The sequence below is a fragment of the Genypterus blacodes genome, unplaced genomic scaffold (genome assembly GCF_046128005.1).
Source record: "Genypterus blacodes isolate CSIRO-AG114 ecotype Tasmania unplaced genomic scaffold, CSIRO-AGI_Gbla_v1 ptg000053l_1, whole genome shotgun sequence".
In the NCBI taxonomy this organism is placed as follows: Eukaryota; Metazoa; Chordata; class Actinopteri; order Ophidiiformes; family Ophidiidae; genus Genypterus; species Genypterus blacodes.
In genome coordinates, this window is record NW_027466865.1 from 1,424,787 (window position 1) to 1,437,500 (window position 12,714).

At 44.6% G+C, this 12,714-nt stretch overlaps 1 protein-coding gene across 1 annotated transcript in view; it reads right to left on the minus strand.

Annotated features, from left to right (window-relative positions):
* Window positions 1-7,086: 7,086 nt before the first annotated feature.
* The window catches only part of LOC143001353 (zinc finger SWIM domain-containing protein 6-like), a 42,120-nt gene continuing 36,492 nt past the window's right edge, over window positions 7,087-12,714 (minus strand). The window contains exons 11-14 of the mRNA XM_076150911.1: window positions 12,535-12,692; window positions 12,241-12,404; window positions 10,716-10,797; window positions 7,087-10,601 (exon numbers count right to left, since the gene is read on the minus strand). Coding sequence (XP_076007026.1) covers window positions 9,736-10,601; window positions 10,716-10,797; window positions 12,241-12,404; window positions 12,535-12,692 — 1,270 coding nt within the window. The 3' untranslated portion in view covers window positions 7,087-9,735. The remainder of the gene's footprint in view (window positions 10,602-10,715; window positions 10,798-12,240; window positions 12,405-12,534; window positions 12,693-12,714) is intronic.

The window sequence follows — 12,714 nt, forward strand, 5'->3', positions numbered from 1 at the left end:
TGTGTGCACTCACACACACACACACACACACACACACGTGCACGCACACACACACACACACACACACACACACACACACACACACACACACACACACACACACACACACACACACACACACGTGCATTCTGATCAGCAACTCAGCCTTGCATGGCTCTCACTTTGTCAGTGGAGGTGTCAGTGTCCCCATGGCAACTGTATAATGGGGCAGGCCTAATTCAATCCCAGGGGCGAACGGCGGGTCTGCGCAAGACCCAGAGGGAGATTTGGTCTGAGTCTGAAACCCACTCAAGTCGGAGCTGATGTGTTTTACCTGCTGCATGCTCACTCACTGACAAGTAATCATTCTGCCTCTCCACTCTGAACTTTTGCATCCTCTCTCATTCTCTCCTTTCGGTACCTCACCTCCAAGTCCTTTCTTTCCTTCCTTGTTTCTCTTCGATTCTTTTCACTGCACGTTCCTCCTCCAGCCTTGCTTTTATTCACTCTTTTTTCAGTAACTATTTTCTCTCTTCACGACCACACTTCCTTACCTCTCTTCCCACTCCTTCCCTCTCTCACCCACTTTGGTCTCTATTCAATCAATACCTCATACACTCTTCTCACCCCTCTCTCTCTCTCTCTCTCTCTCTACCTCTCTCTCTCTCTCTCTCTCTCTCTCTCTCTCTCTCTCTCTCTCTCTCTCTCCCTCTCTCTCTCTCTCTCTCTCTCTCTCTCGCTGACATTCAGACTCGGGGAACCTGATAGGATTTCATTAGTACCACTGGATCTTGTTGTATTATTGTTATCCCTCCCAGAAGAAGACGGGGATTAACGCTGGGGCTGGAGACAACTTAAAGTAATAAGCCTGCAGCCTACGGTCTACAATCAGACTCAGACACACACCTACACACCGTGATGTGTGCTGCATACACTCATACAGCCACATAGGTGAGGAGGAGGCGGCGGCGGCGGAGATCCACATGCAAAGGGAGGAGGTGGTTAGCACACTATTCCATAGCTCACTGCTCTTATTGTTATTGCCATAGCAAACCAATCACACGGCTTCATACATCCACCCCGGTGAGAGGAAAGCTGCAGCTCGTTAGGGAGGGAACAGTTTGTTATAGGGGGAGAATGGTGCGTAACTCCTGTCACTGGTTCTGCATATAGAAAGGCCTGGGACTGGCCTGGGGCTATCTCTGTTTGCAAATGGGGGAGGGGAGGAAGGAAGTGGGCATATTTACATCCCTTTGACTCTATATCTAGTGTGAGAGAGTGTGAGGAGAGGAAAGGAGAGGAGAGGAGAGGAGAGAAGAGGAGAGGAGAGGATCAGTTTTTGCTGATCGGTGCCGATGAGCTCAATCATATATGAATGTGAAATTTTGCTTGGCTTTGCAGCCCTTCTCTGTTTCTAATGAAAACAATCTACTCATGCAAGCATTTAATCCAGCGTGCAATTTAATTTACATACTGCAGCTTTCACCACAGTTGTACTTGACATAAAGCGTTTTTCACTAATACATGCCTAACCACACTCATGAGAGGGTGAGAGAAGATGTAGAGCAGAGGCAGAGCTGTTCACAGAGCCATGCACAGGCTGAGAGCGCTGCTTCACAGATTGGCCATTACATTGACTTGAATAGATTCCTTGTGTGCATGAATAACCCAGTGAGAAAAAAGACTATGTTTCCTCTCCATGGTTCATATTGATATTCATAGTGTCTCTCCACGGCAAGAGCACAAATGTCAGTGAAAATGGCCTTGATATATGCTCTCATTCTCTCCTCTTCCTGTCGCTCCATCCCTCTTTCTCTCTGTCTCTCTTCCCCCTTCTTTGTTCCCGGTGGCCGGACGCACAGTGCCTGCTGCTGCCGGAAAGAGAAGAGCAGACTGGATGATGGAGTGGGGGACATCATGCTGTTTCTCATTTGGGCTTTTAATCAACCAGCAATGGAATGTTAAGGCTATCTCTTCCTGTGAAGCACGCTAACCTTGACTGGGATGCACTTTATTCCTGCAGTGCACACGCGCGTGCGTGCACACACACACATCATAAAAGGAAATTACAATGGCTTGTTTCAAGTTCTTTGTCAAGGAAAATGATTATAATTTTCAAATTAGGAGGTCTTGATTTGTCTTGTGTGTTAATTTCTAATAGTTGTAAGAGAAACATTGCTTTGCTTACTTCAACAATAAGAGAAGTCCTAAACATTTACAGATTTTACTTGTAATTGTACTGCATTATTTCTAAAACAGGGGAAACAACATCTGCTACATGTCACACTGTTAGGTGTGTGTTAGGTATTTTGAATACATTTCTGTTGCATCAGTCAGAAACAGCATGAAACAAAAACAAAAGTATGGACCCTTGTTAAAAACCTCGAAATCAGTTATTGGTGACAACAAATTACAACTCAACTAACTTTTTTTAAAAAAGAATTTAATATTTTTCAGGTGTGAAATTTCTTAAGCAAGTGGCGTTTTAAGACACTATCTCCTAAAATTGTCTAACGTTAAAGTAAAACTTAAAGAAAAAAGTGTCATTTCAAACTCATATAACTTGAAAAACATTTCTTTACCCCACATGACAGGATAAGATGTTAGTATGACAGCACATTTTGCCTGTTTCTTGTAGATGAAGTTCTTTTGCAGACACTCAGCACAAACTATAAACACTGTCAAATGTCTCTGGCATGTTAACAATGCCGCCTATTGACACACTATAAATACGGGCCTAAAAAAACAAGTGCTAAATGAAATATAGCAATGGCTCAGCAGAACATGTGTTTTATGTCTGAGTGTGAAACACATCAGCAGAAACAAAGAGGAGTCGAGTGGGTTTTTCCTCTATTTCTTTATATTCATTGTGACTTTATAAACACTGGCAGACAGATTTAGAGCCTTTGGACAGGCATCCGGCACAGCACTGGCAATAACAGTCAGAGATGAAGTGAAAGTATTTTTGGGTGGGAGCAGTCAGGTCTCAGGTGCATAAATCTCGCTGTATTTGTTAATTGTCCGTGGAAAGTGTGTGTGACAGCACTGTTGTTGGCCAGACGAGCAGGAGCACGAGCCAGGCAGTGTGAGGGGGTAAAAGCAGAGGGACGGTTTCAGCTTGGTTTCTGTTAGGTTAATGTCACTAAACTTTACTTTAGTGGACTAACGTCTGGGGGGTGGGAGATGAAGACTTTATTGAAACTCTGCTCAAGCTTGGAAGAGGTATGCGGCTTAGCCTTTCAGTTTGTTCTTTCAGCAGCCCCAGACACACTTGGGCTACCCTGCATTACACTGAGCTAAGCTAACTCAGCTAGCTGACTGGGTATGAATCGACACACTTTAACAAAACCAAAATGTGTTTGGAATTGTTACTATGGGAATTCACTAGCAGAAGTTTTAGTACTTAAGCTAATTCATGTGATGTTTTTATTTGATTTGTTGATTGCTATGAAGCTGTGGCATGTTTTGAGTAGACTTGCAGTGTGTGTTAGCTCAGTTGGTAGCCTGACAAATAAGGGACGTGGCTCACTATTGTGCTTTGTGCTTCATGCTGTTTTGTTTATTGATTGGATTAAAGTTGCGGCGTTGGTTTTTATGACAATCATGGAAGTGTAGCACGGTGTGTTAGCCAAGACTGCTAAAGTAGAGACGCATTCACAGAAGAGGCTGTAAAGTGACTCAAACTACCGCTAGCGTATCTTTTTCATTGCCCCATTGGTGATGACAACCTGTTTTTGTGCTGAGAAAGAGGAAAAAACTCATTGTGGTAATGGTACAACTGCAATTCTGTAAAAGTGATATGCATAAAACAAACACCAGATGAGGCCCAATAGAGAAGCAGCATATTCCAGCGTGTACTTCCCCTGTCCGATATGCTAGGAGTTGAAATGACATTTGGCTGACTTGTTAAACATAGCTCAATATCTTCCAATAGCTTATAATCATTAGCAATATTGGAACCAATAAAACATTTGTGGGCCAGAAATTGTGAAAGGATAAAATTAAATGATGTGTGTAACTTTGTTCTAACATTTTATGTCCCTCTGAGGCTCGTTCTGCTCTGCCTGAAAATGGTGAGTGTGTCAAAAGAGGGAAAAAAGATGGCACCACTGTGTGTGCTCAGGGTGTAAGTTATGGCTGTAACTTTCTCACTCTGTCAGGCGCTTTAACCGTCTGTCCTGGAGGACACATTAACTTGGTATCCTTAAATAAAGTCCTTTAAATAAAGCTGGGGGAGTTAAATAATGAGAAAGCTGCTCCCACTGTCCTCTCTGCTTTTAAATGAACCTCTGCCTTTCTTATTAATGTCCCCTTATCGCTCATCACGGCCACTGACCCGCTGCTGTAACCCCTTCCCACTCAACCACACGAGCAGCTCCGGCAAGTGGTCGCCGCAGACGTAATTGAGGGCAATTTTCAAATTAAAATTTAAACCCCTCGTCCATCTTCATGTGGCGGGAGGGAGCAGAGGAGAGGGCTTACAGGGCTGATGACTTGATCAGGTTTTTGCGAGGCGGGCAGGTACTCGGGCTTCGTGAGGTGGGATGATGAACGAGGGGCATTAATCTCTGTGACAGAGAGAGAGGAGTTAGCAGCGGTGATAGCGGCGCTAACGGCTTTAATTAGCATTTAATCAGACGCCTCGGGGCCGATGGAGGGGGAGAGAGGAGATCAAACTCGAACGGCCTTGTGTAAGAAGAAGAGGAAAGGAAGACGGTCCCTGTGGTAGCCGGGCTGCCGCTGCAGGCTGAATTGAAGAACACATGCCTTTGATCCGCTTTGTGCTCCTGTAATGATAGCAAGCTACGCACAAACACAAAGGCCTTTTGCAGGACGTGAATAGACTGGACTCTTAAAATAATACAAAAGTTCACTCTGTGAGCTTTTCCTAGACTCAACAAGTAATGAAAGAATTCTTATTCACAGGCAAGGGCGGTGAAGGGAGAAGAAACTGAATGATTTAGGGGGGCCAGAGCTGGACACAAGCCCAGTCATGTGTTAATCAGTACGGGGAAGAATTTGTATCAGCGCCCCAGTCTGGAGTTTATGACTTTTGAGAAACGATTCAACTGCACGTTTCCATTTGCATCTATAGAGTGTAGAGGAGAGACATGTTCACTGGAGATCATCTCCCATGATATGATGCTTTAGGTACATGAAATAAACATGAGACAGGTCTAACGCAGAGAGAGATTTGATGAATGTGCTGCACACTGAGTACCTCTGAGTAAAGTCGACTCCTGGTCTTAGATCAATTCCCTCAATCCGAGAGGAAGAGCGAATCAGAGAGGAAGAGCAAATCTGAACACCAGCAAAACCTCCTCTGACAGGGAAATATGAAACGTTGACAGGCTTGTGTTTGGGCCTGTGCACACCTGCCTCAGATTGGATGGGCGTATACAAACTGTGCTTGAGGATGGTGCATCTGTTGGGGTCACACAACTTACACGTTTATGATGTTCATGTGGCGTTAACTGGCTGCCCACAGAGGCCTTTTTATCCGCCATTTTTGTTTTTTCCTATATAAAACAAAAAGTATTCACCAGAAATGAATAGGAAACACATAGCTACCAACACTCACTTCCAGGTTTTACGATGTAAAACTTTGGCAGAATCTGTACGTCTCACACATATGTAAAAGTCAGAAAAGGTTTTTTGGATGAGCTTGACTTGAAACTACGCTCTCGTAGGGGAACATATGAAACATAACAGAGCTGCAGTTCTGCAAGGAAATGTCAAGGCCTCGATGAGCTGTGGGGATGTGAAGAAGTGTGTGAAAGACAGTGAAAGAAAACCAGGAAGAGAGAGAGAGAGAGAGAGAGAGATAGAGAGGGGGGGGGGGGGGGTGGCAGTTGCCATACAAAGAGTTTTGATGGTGATGGTGAAGAAGAGGGCTTATGGCATGAAAGGAGGCAGTGTGTGATCATGATGTCATTAGGAGTATACAGTGAGACAGGCTGCTGTACTGCGCTGCACCCATGGGATGTCATTACCAACTGGAACTGAGCAGGGACCTGAGCACAGGTCAGACACACAGGAAGTAGTCTCATACGCAAGTACACATACACGCACACACACACACTCACACACAAGCCAGTTGTACGCTCATGCATACACACATGCAGGCAGAGGGAGTGTTTTTATACACACACACTTGCTCACACACACAATTTCTTACAGGCAGGCATCCATCACATAACAAATGGACAGTTCCGTCTGGCCTCTGACAGCACACTGCTGCTTTTGTTGCAAAATCTGACGAATTCCTCAATATCTAAGTGGACACCTCTATGGACAAATGTGCCTCATTAATGAGCGCACACAGATGGACAGAGAACACACACACTCACAGAGTGAGATCTCGTGCTGTGCTAAGTTGCAGTGTGTATACCGGTGTAGCAGTCTGCGCTTCATTACTGTTCACACGTAGACAGTTGCAGTGTTTTTGTGTCAATGTTTAATGAGAGGCTGGGAGTCTGGGGACCTTACTACTGTCAGGAGCTCCTGTAGTCTGGAGCTACCACCTGTTCCCATTCGCTCCCCGAAGGCCTTAACACACACATACACACGCACACACATAGGCGCGCGCGCGCACACACACACACACACACACACACACACACACACACACACACACACAAAGCAGCCACATGCAGACGCAGAGAAACGCAAACCTGAGCTGGGATACACACACAAACACACGCACCTGACAAACTACATACACTGATTTAGTCATCCTGTGGTAAAACTGTCAGTGTCGGAGGCATGTAAACAGGTTATTGTGGTTGGCTGAGCTCGGCTGTCTGACAGAAGCTACAAAGACCATGGGAATATCAATTGATACGTTTCACATTCCTCGTCAGTTAGCTGAGACGACAGCGTGAACGCCACTGCTACCGGCGAGAGCGACCCCCCTCTCTGTCTCGCCCCTGGCACTGTGGTGATGATGGAGATCTGATCTGTCCTGATTGATAAGCTCAGACACTGACCAACACACCCCAGGGTGCAGAGTCTGATGATCTATGACAGGCTGAACATTTTTTTAAACACTTTCTTCTGTGTGATTGTATTCAACTATATTAAAGCAGTGTTGAGACAACAGAAATATACATTTCAAAAAACTAACTTTTATTAAAACAAAAACAAAAAACAAATCAATTATTGACTCATTAACAAGATTATAAAACAGTGATTTAGTTACATAAATAAATTGATATCGGTGTATCAAATCTTAATTTCATAAGCATGTATACATGGGTCATTGTAATAAATAAAATGGGAGAGCAGAAGATTCCTACATAAACAAAACAAAAAAAACTAAAATAAAACAGCTAGAAAGACTCAGAGGAAATCGTTGCTGAAGAGAACAAGAGACACTGGACAATGTATTTTCACCAAACACACGTGAGGAATTGCTTTGTTAAAGCATGTTACACAGCCATTCACTTACTAATTAAGGACACTAAAGCTGGGACCAAGGTGGGTCGTCTCTCACCTCTTAGAACGCGTTTGGTTGTTAGATAGATCTCCTGTTTGGTTACTTTAAAGCGTTAAGACAAGGCAAGAGAAAAAAGGCTGCTTTTATCTTTAACGAACACCAGAGAGAACATTTTTAAAAAGAAAATACAAAGGAAAAAAAAAAGGCAAGTCATGACAGAAGAGCTGAACGCTGCAGAGAAAGAGACACTGGTTATTCAGAAGGCAGAGCTGAGGAGACTCCATTTTGTCCTAGCTACATTGTGCATTAGGCTCTTCTTAACGGTTACATTGCTGAGGCCGCACACAAACTACACCACGTTGTTTTGATCATATTCATCTCCAATTAGCCCCACACGTATGCATACACCATAGTTTTCACCACAGACTCCCATGGAAAACTACGCTAGGACAACAGCTGACATGCATATTTGAGTATTTTAAGAAATTCTGCGTTAATCGTCAACCTTCCTCCCACCTATGCTTTATTTAGCAGGAATGAAGTAAGACGACATTTTTCTCTGCCGATCGGCGTCGCTCATACGAGGCCGAAAAAAACCTGTCGACAAGGTCAATCTAGTCCTTCTGATATGTTTTGTTTTGAATTACTTAAAAATAAAATAAAGATAACAGGACAAATAGAAGACAAAAGAGAGAAAGAGAAGGAGAGTGAGAGAGAGAGAGAGAGAGCAAACTACAGCGGCTTCAAGTATTTCACATTACATAGAATACTCTGTATAAATTAGTTAACATATACTTTCAGATCCTCCATATTCAGACATATACTATGGCATATATACAGAGTACAATAAATGCTCGCTCATGTTGTGTCACGTTTTGTCTTTTACTGTAGTCCTGTCGTTCACTCGTTCATTTGTTCCGCCTTGTTTTGTTTGCTTTTTCCTGTGTTGAGAAATCCCTGAGAACGTTCTGGTGACAATTACTGAAGGTTCCACACAATGAACTAGAACAGTAGAAAGTCTAATTTCTATATGTTTCACATGCGCAGAGGGAAATGACACTGGCCCCGTCGTGGGGGAAGGGGAAACAAAAAAACAAAGATGGCGGAGGTGACGCACACTTCTTTCGGCTGTTTGAAGCCCCGTCTCGTCTCTGTTGTAAAGCCTGACTTCCATACCTCCACACAGTGGCGCTCCTCTGGTTAATTAACACTGTAAGCCATCGCCGATGATACGTATTGCCATGGCGCAAATAAATTGGGAGCGGCTACAACACCGCCTCCCTCTAAGTTGACTTCATCAGCTCTTATTACATGAAATATCTTTAGAGTTGGGCTGCACCTGGCTGTAAAATAACAAAACCAAAGAGCTGCTGCGCTGCATTAATGCACCGATAATACTCGTTATCTTTTGTCTAATGTGCCATCACGGTAGAATCTGCGCGCCGTCCTCTTGTCTACAACTGATACGCATAACGGGGGTGGGCGACATTATAACAATAACAACAACAACAACAACAACAGGAGTTAGCTAAGAGCATTGTTGTTTGTAATGAAGCTAATGCCTGGGACCCAGAGACAAACTAATGGCTGCTCAAGTGCTGCTACTGCTGCGTCTGGACAAATGCTGACGGCGGCTTTTTCTTGTCAGTGCTTAGAACCCGAAACTGTGCCGAGCCGAGCCGAGCCGAGCTAAGCTATGGCGCTGCCCGGGCCTGGACAAAGGGAGGTGCTCCGTGTGGTTTAAAGCCTTAGTTTCTCTTTGAGGATGCCGAGACCAATTTCTTCCTATTCTTCTTCTTTTTTTTGTTTTTGTTTTTACATGAGCATTATTGTAGAAGGGGCTTCAGCCACTTGACAATAACTCAATATAAACTGGAAAAAAGGGAAAAAAGATACTTAAAAATCATAAAACTAAAGAAACAACAAAAAAAAGCCATTTCACTTTTCATTTTCCTCTCACACACACACACACACACATACACACATGTCGAGAAATACACACAACATTCACAACGTGACAAATTTCCTCTCTTCTGAAAAATAAAAACACTTCTGTACACATAGTAGTAATAATATTATTAATAATAATAATAATAGTAATGTTTATAACAATAACAACAGCAAGAACAATAATACCGCATGTGGCTCTGTTGATTTTTTTGTCATCTTTTCCTTTCTCTTTTTGCTTCATTCTACAAGTCACATCCTTCTTTTCACTTGTCTATTTTATAAGTCCAAAAGAAGTTCAAAAGGCAGACGCAAGTTAATAGAAAAGTACTAGAGTGAGAGGGAGCGTGTGGGAGCCCCCGACCTCACCCTCAGCCAAACCTCTCTCTCACCAGCATCATCAGTTTCTTTTTGCCCTTGTAAATCTGTTTCAGGTTGTCTATGAACTGGGTGAACTGAATGTGTCCGTCGTGAGCCATCATGAACGTCTCCCGCGCCTTCCCCAGGAACTCTATAAACTCGCTGTAGTGGCGCGGGCTGATGTGTGTGAGGCGTGAGTGTGTGGTGTTGATGTATGCCCCGATGGTTGCGTCCAGCAGCTGCCTGAGCGGCGCCTTGTCCAAGGACATCAGCTTCCCAGAGTTCCGTCGGCTGTGCAGCGCCGACACCATGCCCGGCGTGGTCAGCGTGCACCGCCGCAAAATGTCCGACAGCACGGTGGCACACTTCACGCTCTTCACCACCAAAGGGATAACCGCGGCCAGCTCGTTCTTCCCTAGCGAGTGGCTGAGTGCGCAGGCCCACAGCACGTCGTTGATGGCCGGGTGTGTGTCCTGGTTGTAACTGAGGTTCAGGTGAGCCATGGCTAAGGTCGCCAGCTTATAGGCCCTCATAGGGTAACCGCGATGTTCCATGTAGCGGGCTATAGTGAACAGCTGGGTGTAGCTCATCCCTGTTGCCGCTGCATCCAGTACAATCTGATAGGCTGTCTCAAAGGCAATGTGGTCCTTTTCGCAGAGCGTGAGAGCGGAGAGGGCACAGTTCTGTGGGTCCTTCATGGCACACTGCAGGGCGAGGGTGCGGGCGGAGGAAGCCAGGTTTTCCTGCTGGTGGCAGTCCAGGTGAAGGCGGACGATAGTGCTGTTGGACATGACCGTAGTGGCCACGATACTGGTGGCTTCTGTGGGGGTGAAGAGGGTAAACCAGCTCTGCATGATGCTGTCCAGTGCGTACACACCTGGCCGACACAAACGGTAGAAGGAAGAGAAATTAGGAAGATAAAAGGCAGAAACGCATCTTTAAATGACCAAATAGTAACACGTCCTGCAGTCAACTGGTCAGAGTCACTTACCCACTTCGGTGGCACATGTGACTAACCAACGCACCATCTCTCTCCTTCTCCAGTTTAACGTGGAAAGAGTTATCCTCATCACCTAAGGGCGACAGGGGGCAGGTGAGTTTTCTTAAGAGTCTGACACAGCAATCATTTCTTGTTACCCGATTTATCACATTCCAACATCCCTGAAATATTCATTAGTGCGTCTTCTTCCTTTCCATGCTGATTCCTCAACAAAGATACTCAAGCTTATTGCTCTATGAAATTGGCGGGGCAAACACTCAAACGAGGCTTCAAAGGAAAGACTCTGAGGGACGGCTTAAGGAACGGAGCACTAATGTAGTCAGCGTAGTCTGTGCAAGATCAGCTTGGCTTCGTGCAGCGGCGCAAGCTGGATCGACGTGTCTGAAGGAAGCCAGAGTCAAATAATAGCACGTTCTGTCAGAATTTACAGTATGATGTCAAATCCATTCTGACAATCCGACATTAGAGTTAACAATAAAAGTACAGAATGCTGTGTTCAATTACACTAAAATGTTTTACCCACCACATAGAATTTCGATTATGATGTAACTAAATCACAATTATAACAGCAGACACACAAAGTCCTACTGCCAATTAGCAGGCGAGTGCAAGCTCTGGTTCCCAGCACTTTCATTACTTTTCAAAGCAACAAGAGTCCGACAAGTACCCAGTGTCTGAGTCACGAATATGTAACATCCGCCAAAAAATCACAGGCACGACAACAAAATCAGCCAACATTAACATTTGTCAATCGAAGCTTACTGATATTCAAAAATACATGGAACTAAACTACAGCAAATACTAAAAGCGTGTGACAAAGGGTGTTCACAAAGCAGATGTACATGTATCAAACACCAATATGTACAAAGGCTCATTCTGGTCTGAAGGCATAACAGTTACAGCCTGAAAAGCGGTGGATCTACAGTAGTAAGTAGGCCTCAAACTGGAGTCATATAGTGGACAAAGAAGAAGAAGACATTTTTCAAGACATTCCAACATGAACTTGAGAATTGTTTGACATCAGTAAACATCAGTAAAAGTCAGAAGAAGTCAACATGAGTGAACCTTAATGGGATGTAGATTTGTGCCGTTTCTGTCTCAATACAGAAAGTGAGAGAGTCTATAAAACAGAAACTGTGGACTTAAAGGACACTATGGAGTAGAACATCGGAAATTCGATGCACTCTAGATACGTATTTCAGTTACTTTGTCTGGGCTGGTAAACACACACATAAAAAATGCCGATCAATCAATGTTTTTAAACTAAAAGCTCATAAGTCACAAGTAATCATAGATATTGCTTAGGCTGTTTTGTTTTCATAGCGCTTACAGTACACAGATACAAATACTTTCCATCTCAACCTTGTGTATAGGTAAAAAGCATCCTGGAGAAGAGTCAGAACACTACAACACAGTTTGCTCCACTGGATCTATAATGACTCTGTGGTGCTGAAGTTTGGACCTTAAAAATGTGGCGTGTTTTGGAGCATGGATGCATGCGAGCCCGTCTGCGTACCTGCAGTCCCAGCTCCAGGGACACTTTGAGAAGTGTGATGTCAGGCAAGCTGTCCATCAGAGTAGCAATCTTGAAGGCGTCCTGTGCCAGTTTGAAGATGTGAGAAGAGGAGTGAATGTTTTTCTGGATAGACTCCAGCACCGTCTCTAGCCTGCGACTATCACCTGGAACGCACAGGACGAGAGGAGGACGGGTTAGGACAGGACAGAGTCGGTGCCGTAGATTGCTTACATGCACAATGTGTGAGTGTGTGTGTGTGTGTGTGTGTGTGTGTGTGTGTGTGATCATGTGCACCTTTGGCTGCGGTGAGCATGGTGGAGGCCAGCTCACACTGCTGAGACTCTATGTGGCTGAGGGTGAACCAGCGTGGGTAGCGGTTGGGCACCACAGACACTATGTGGTGGGGTCGCGAAAGGTCGCCAGACGAAGCCGTCGACTCCAACACAGGCAACCTGACAGAGAAACACACAGCAG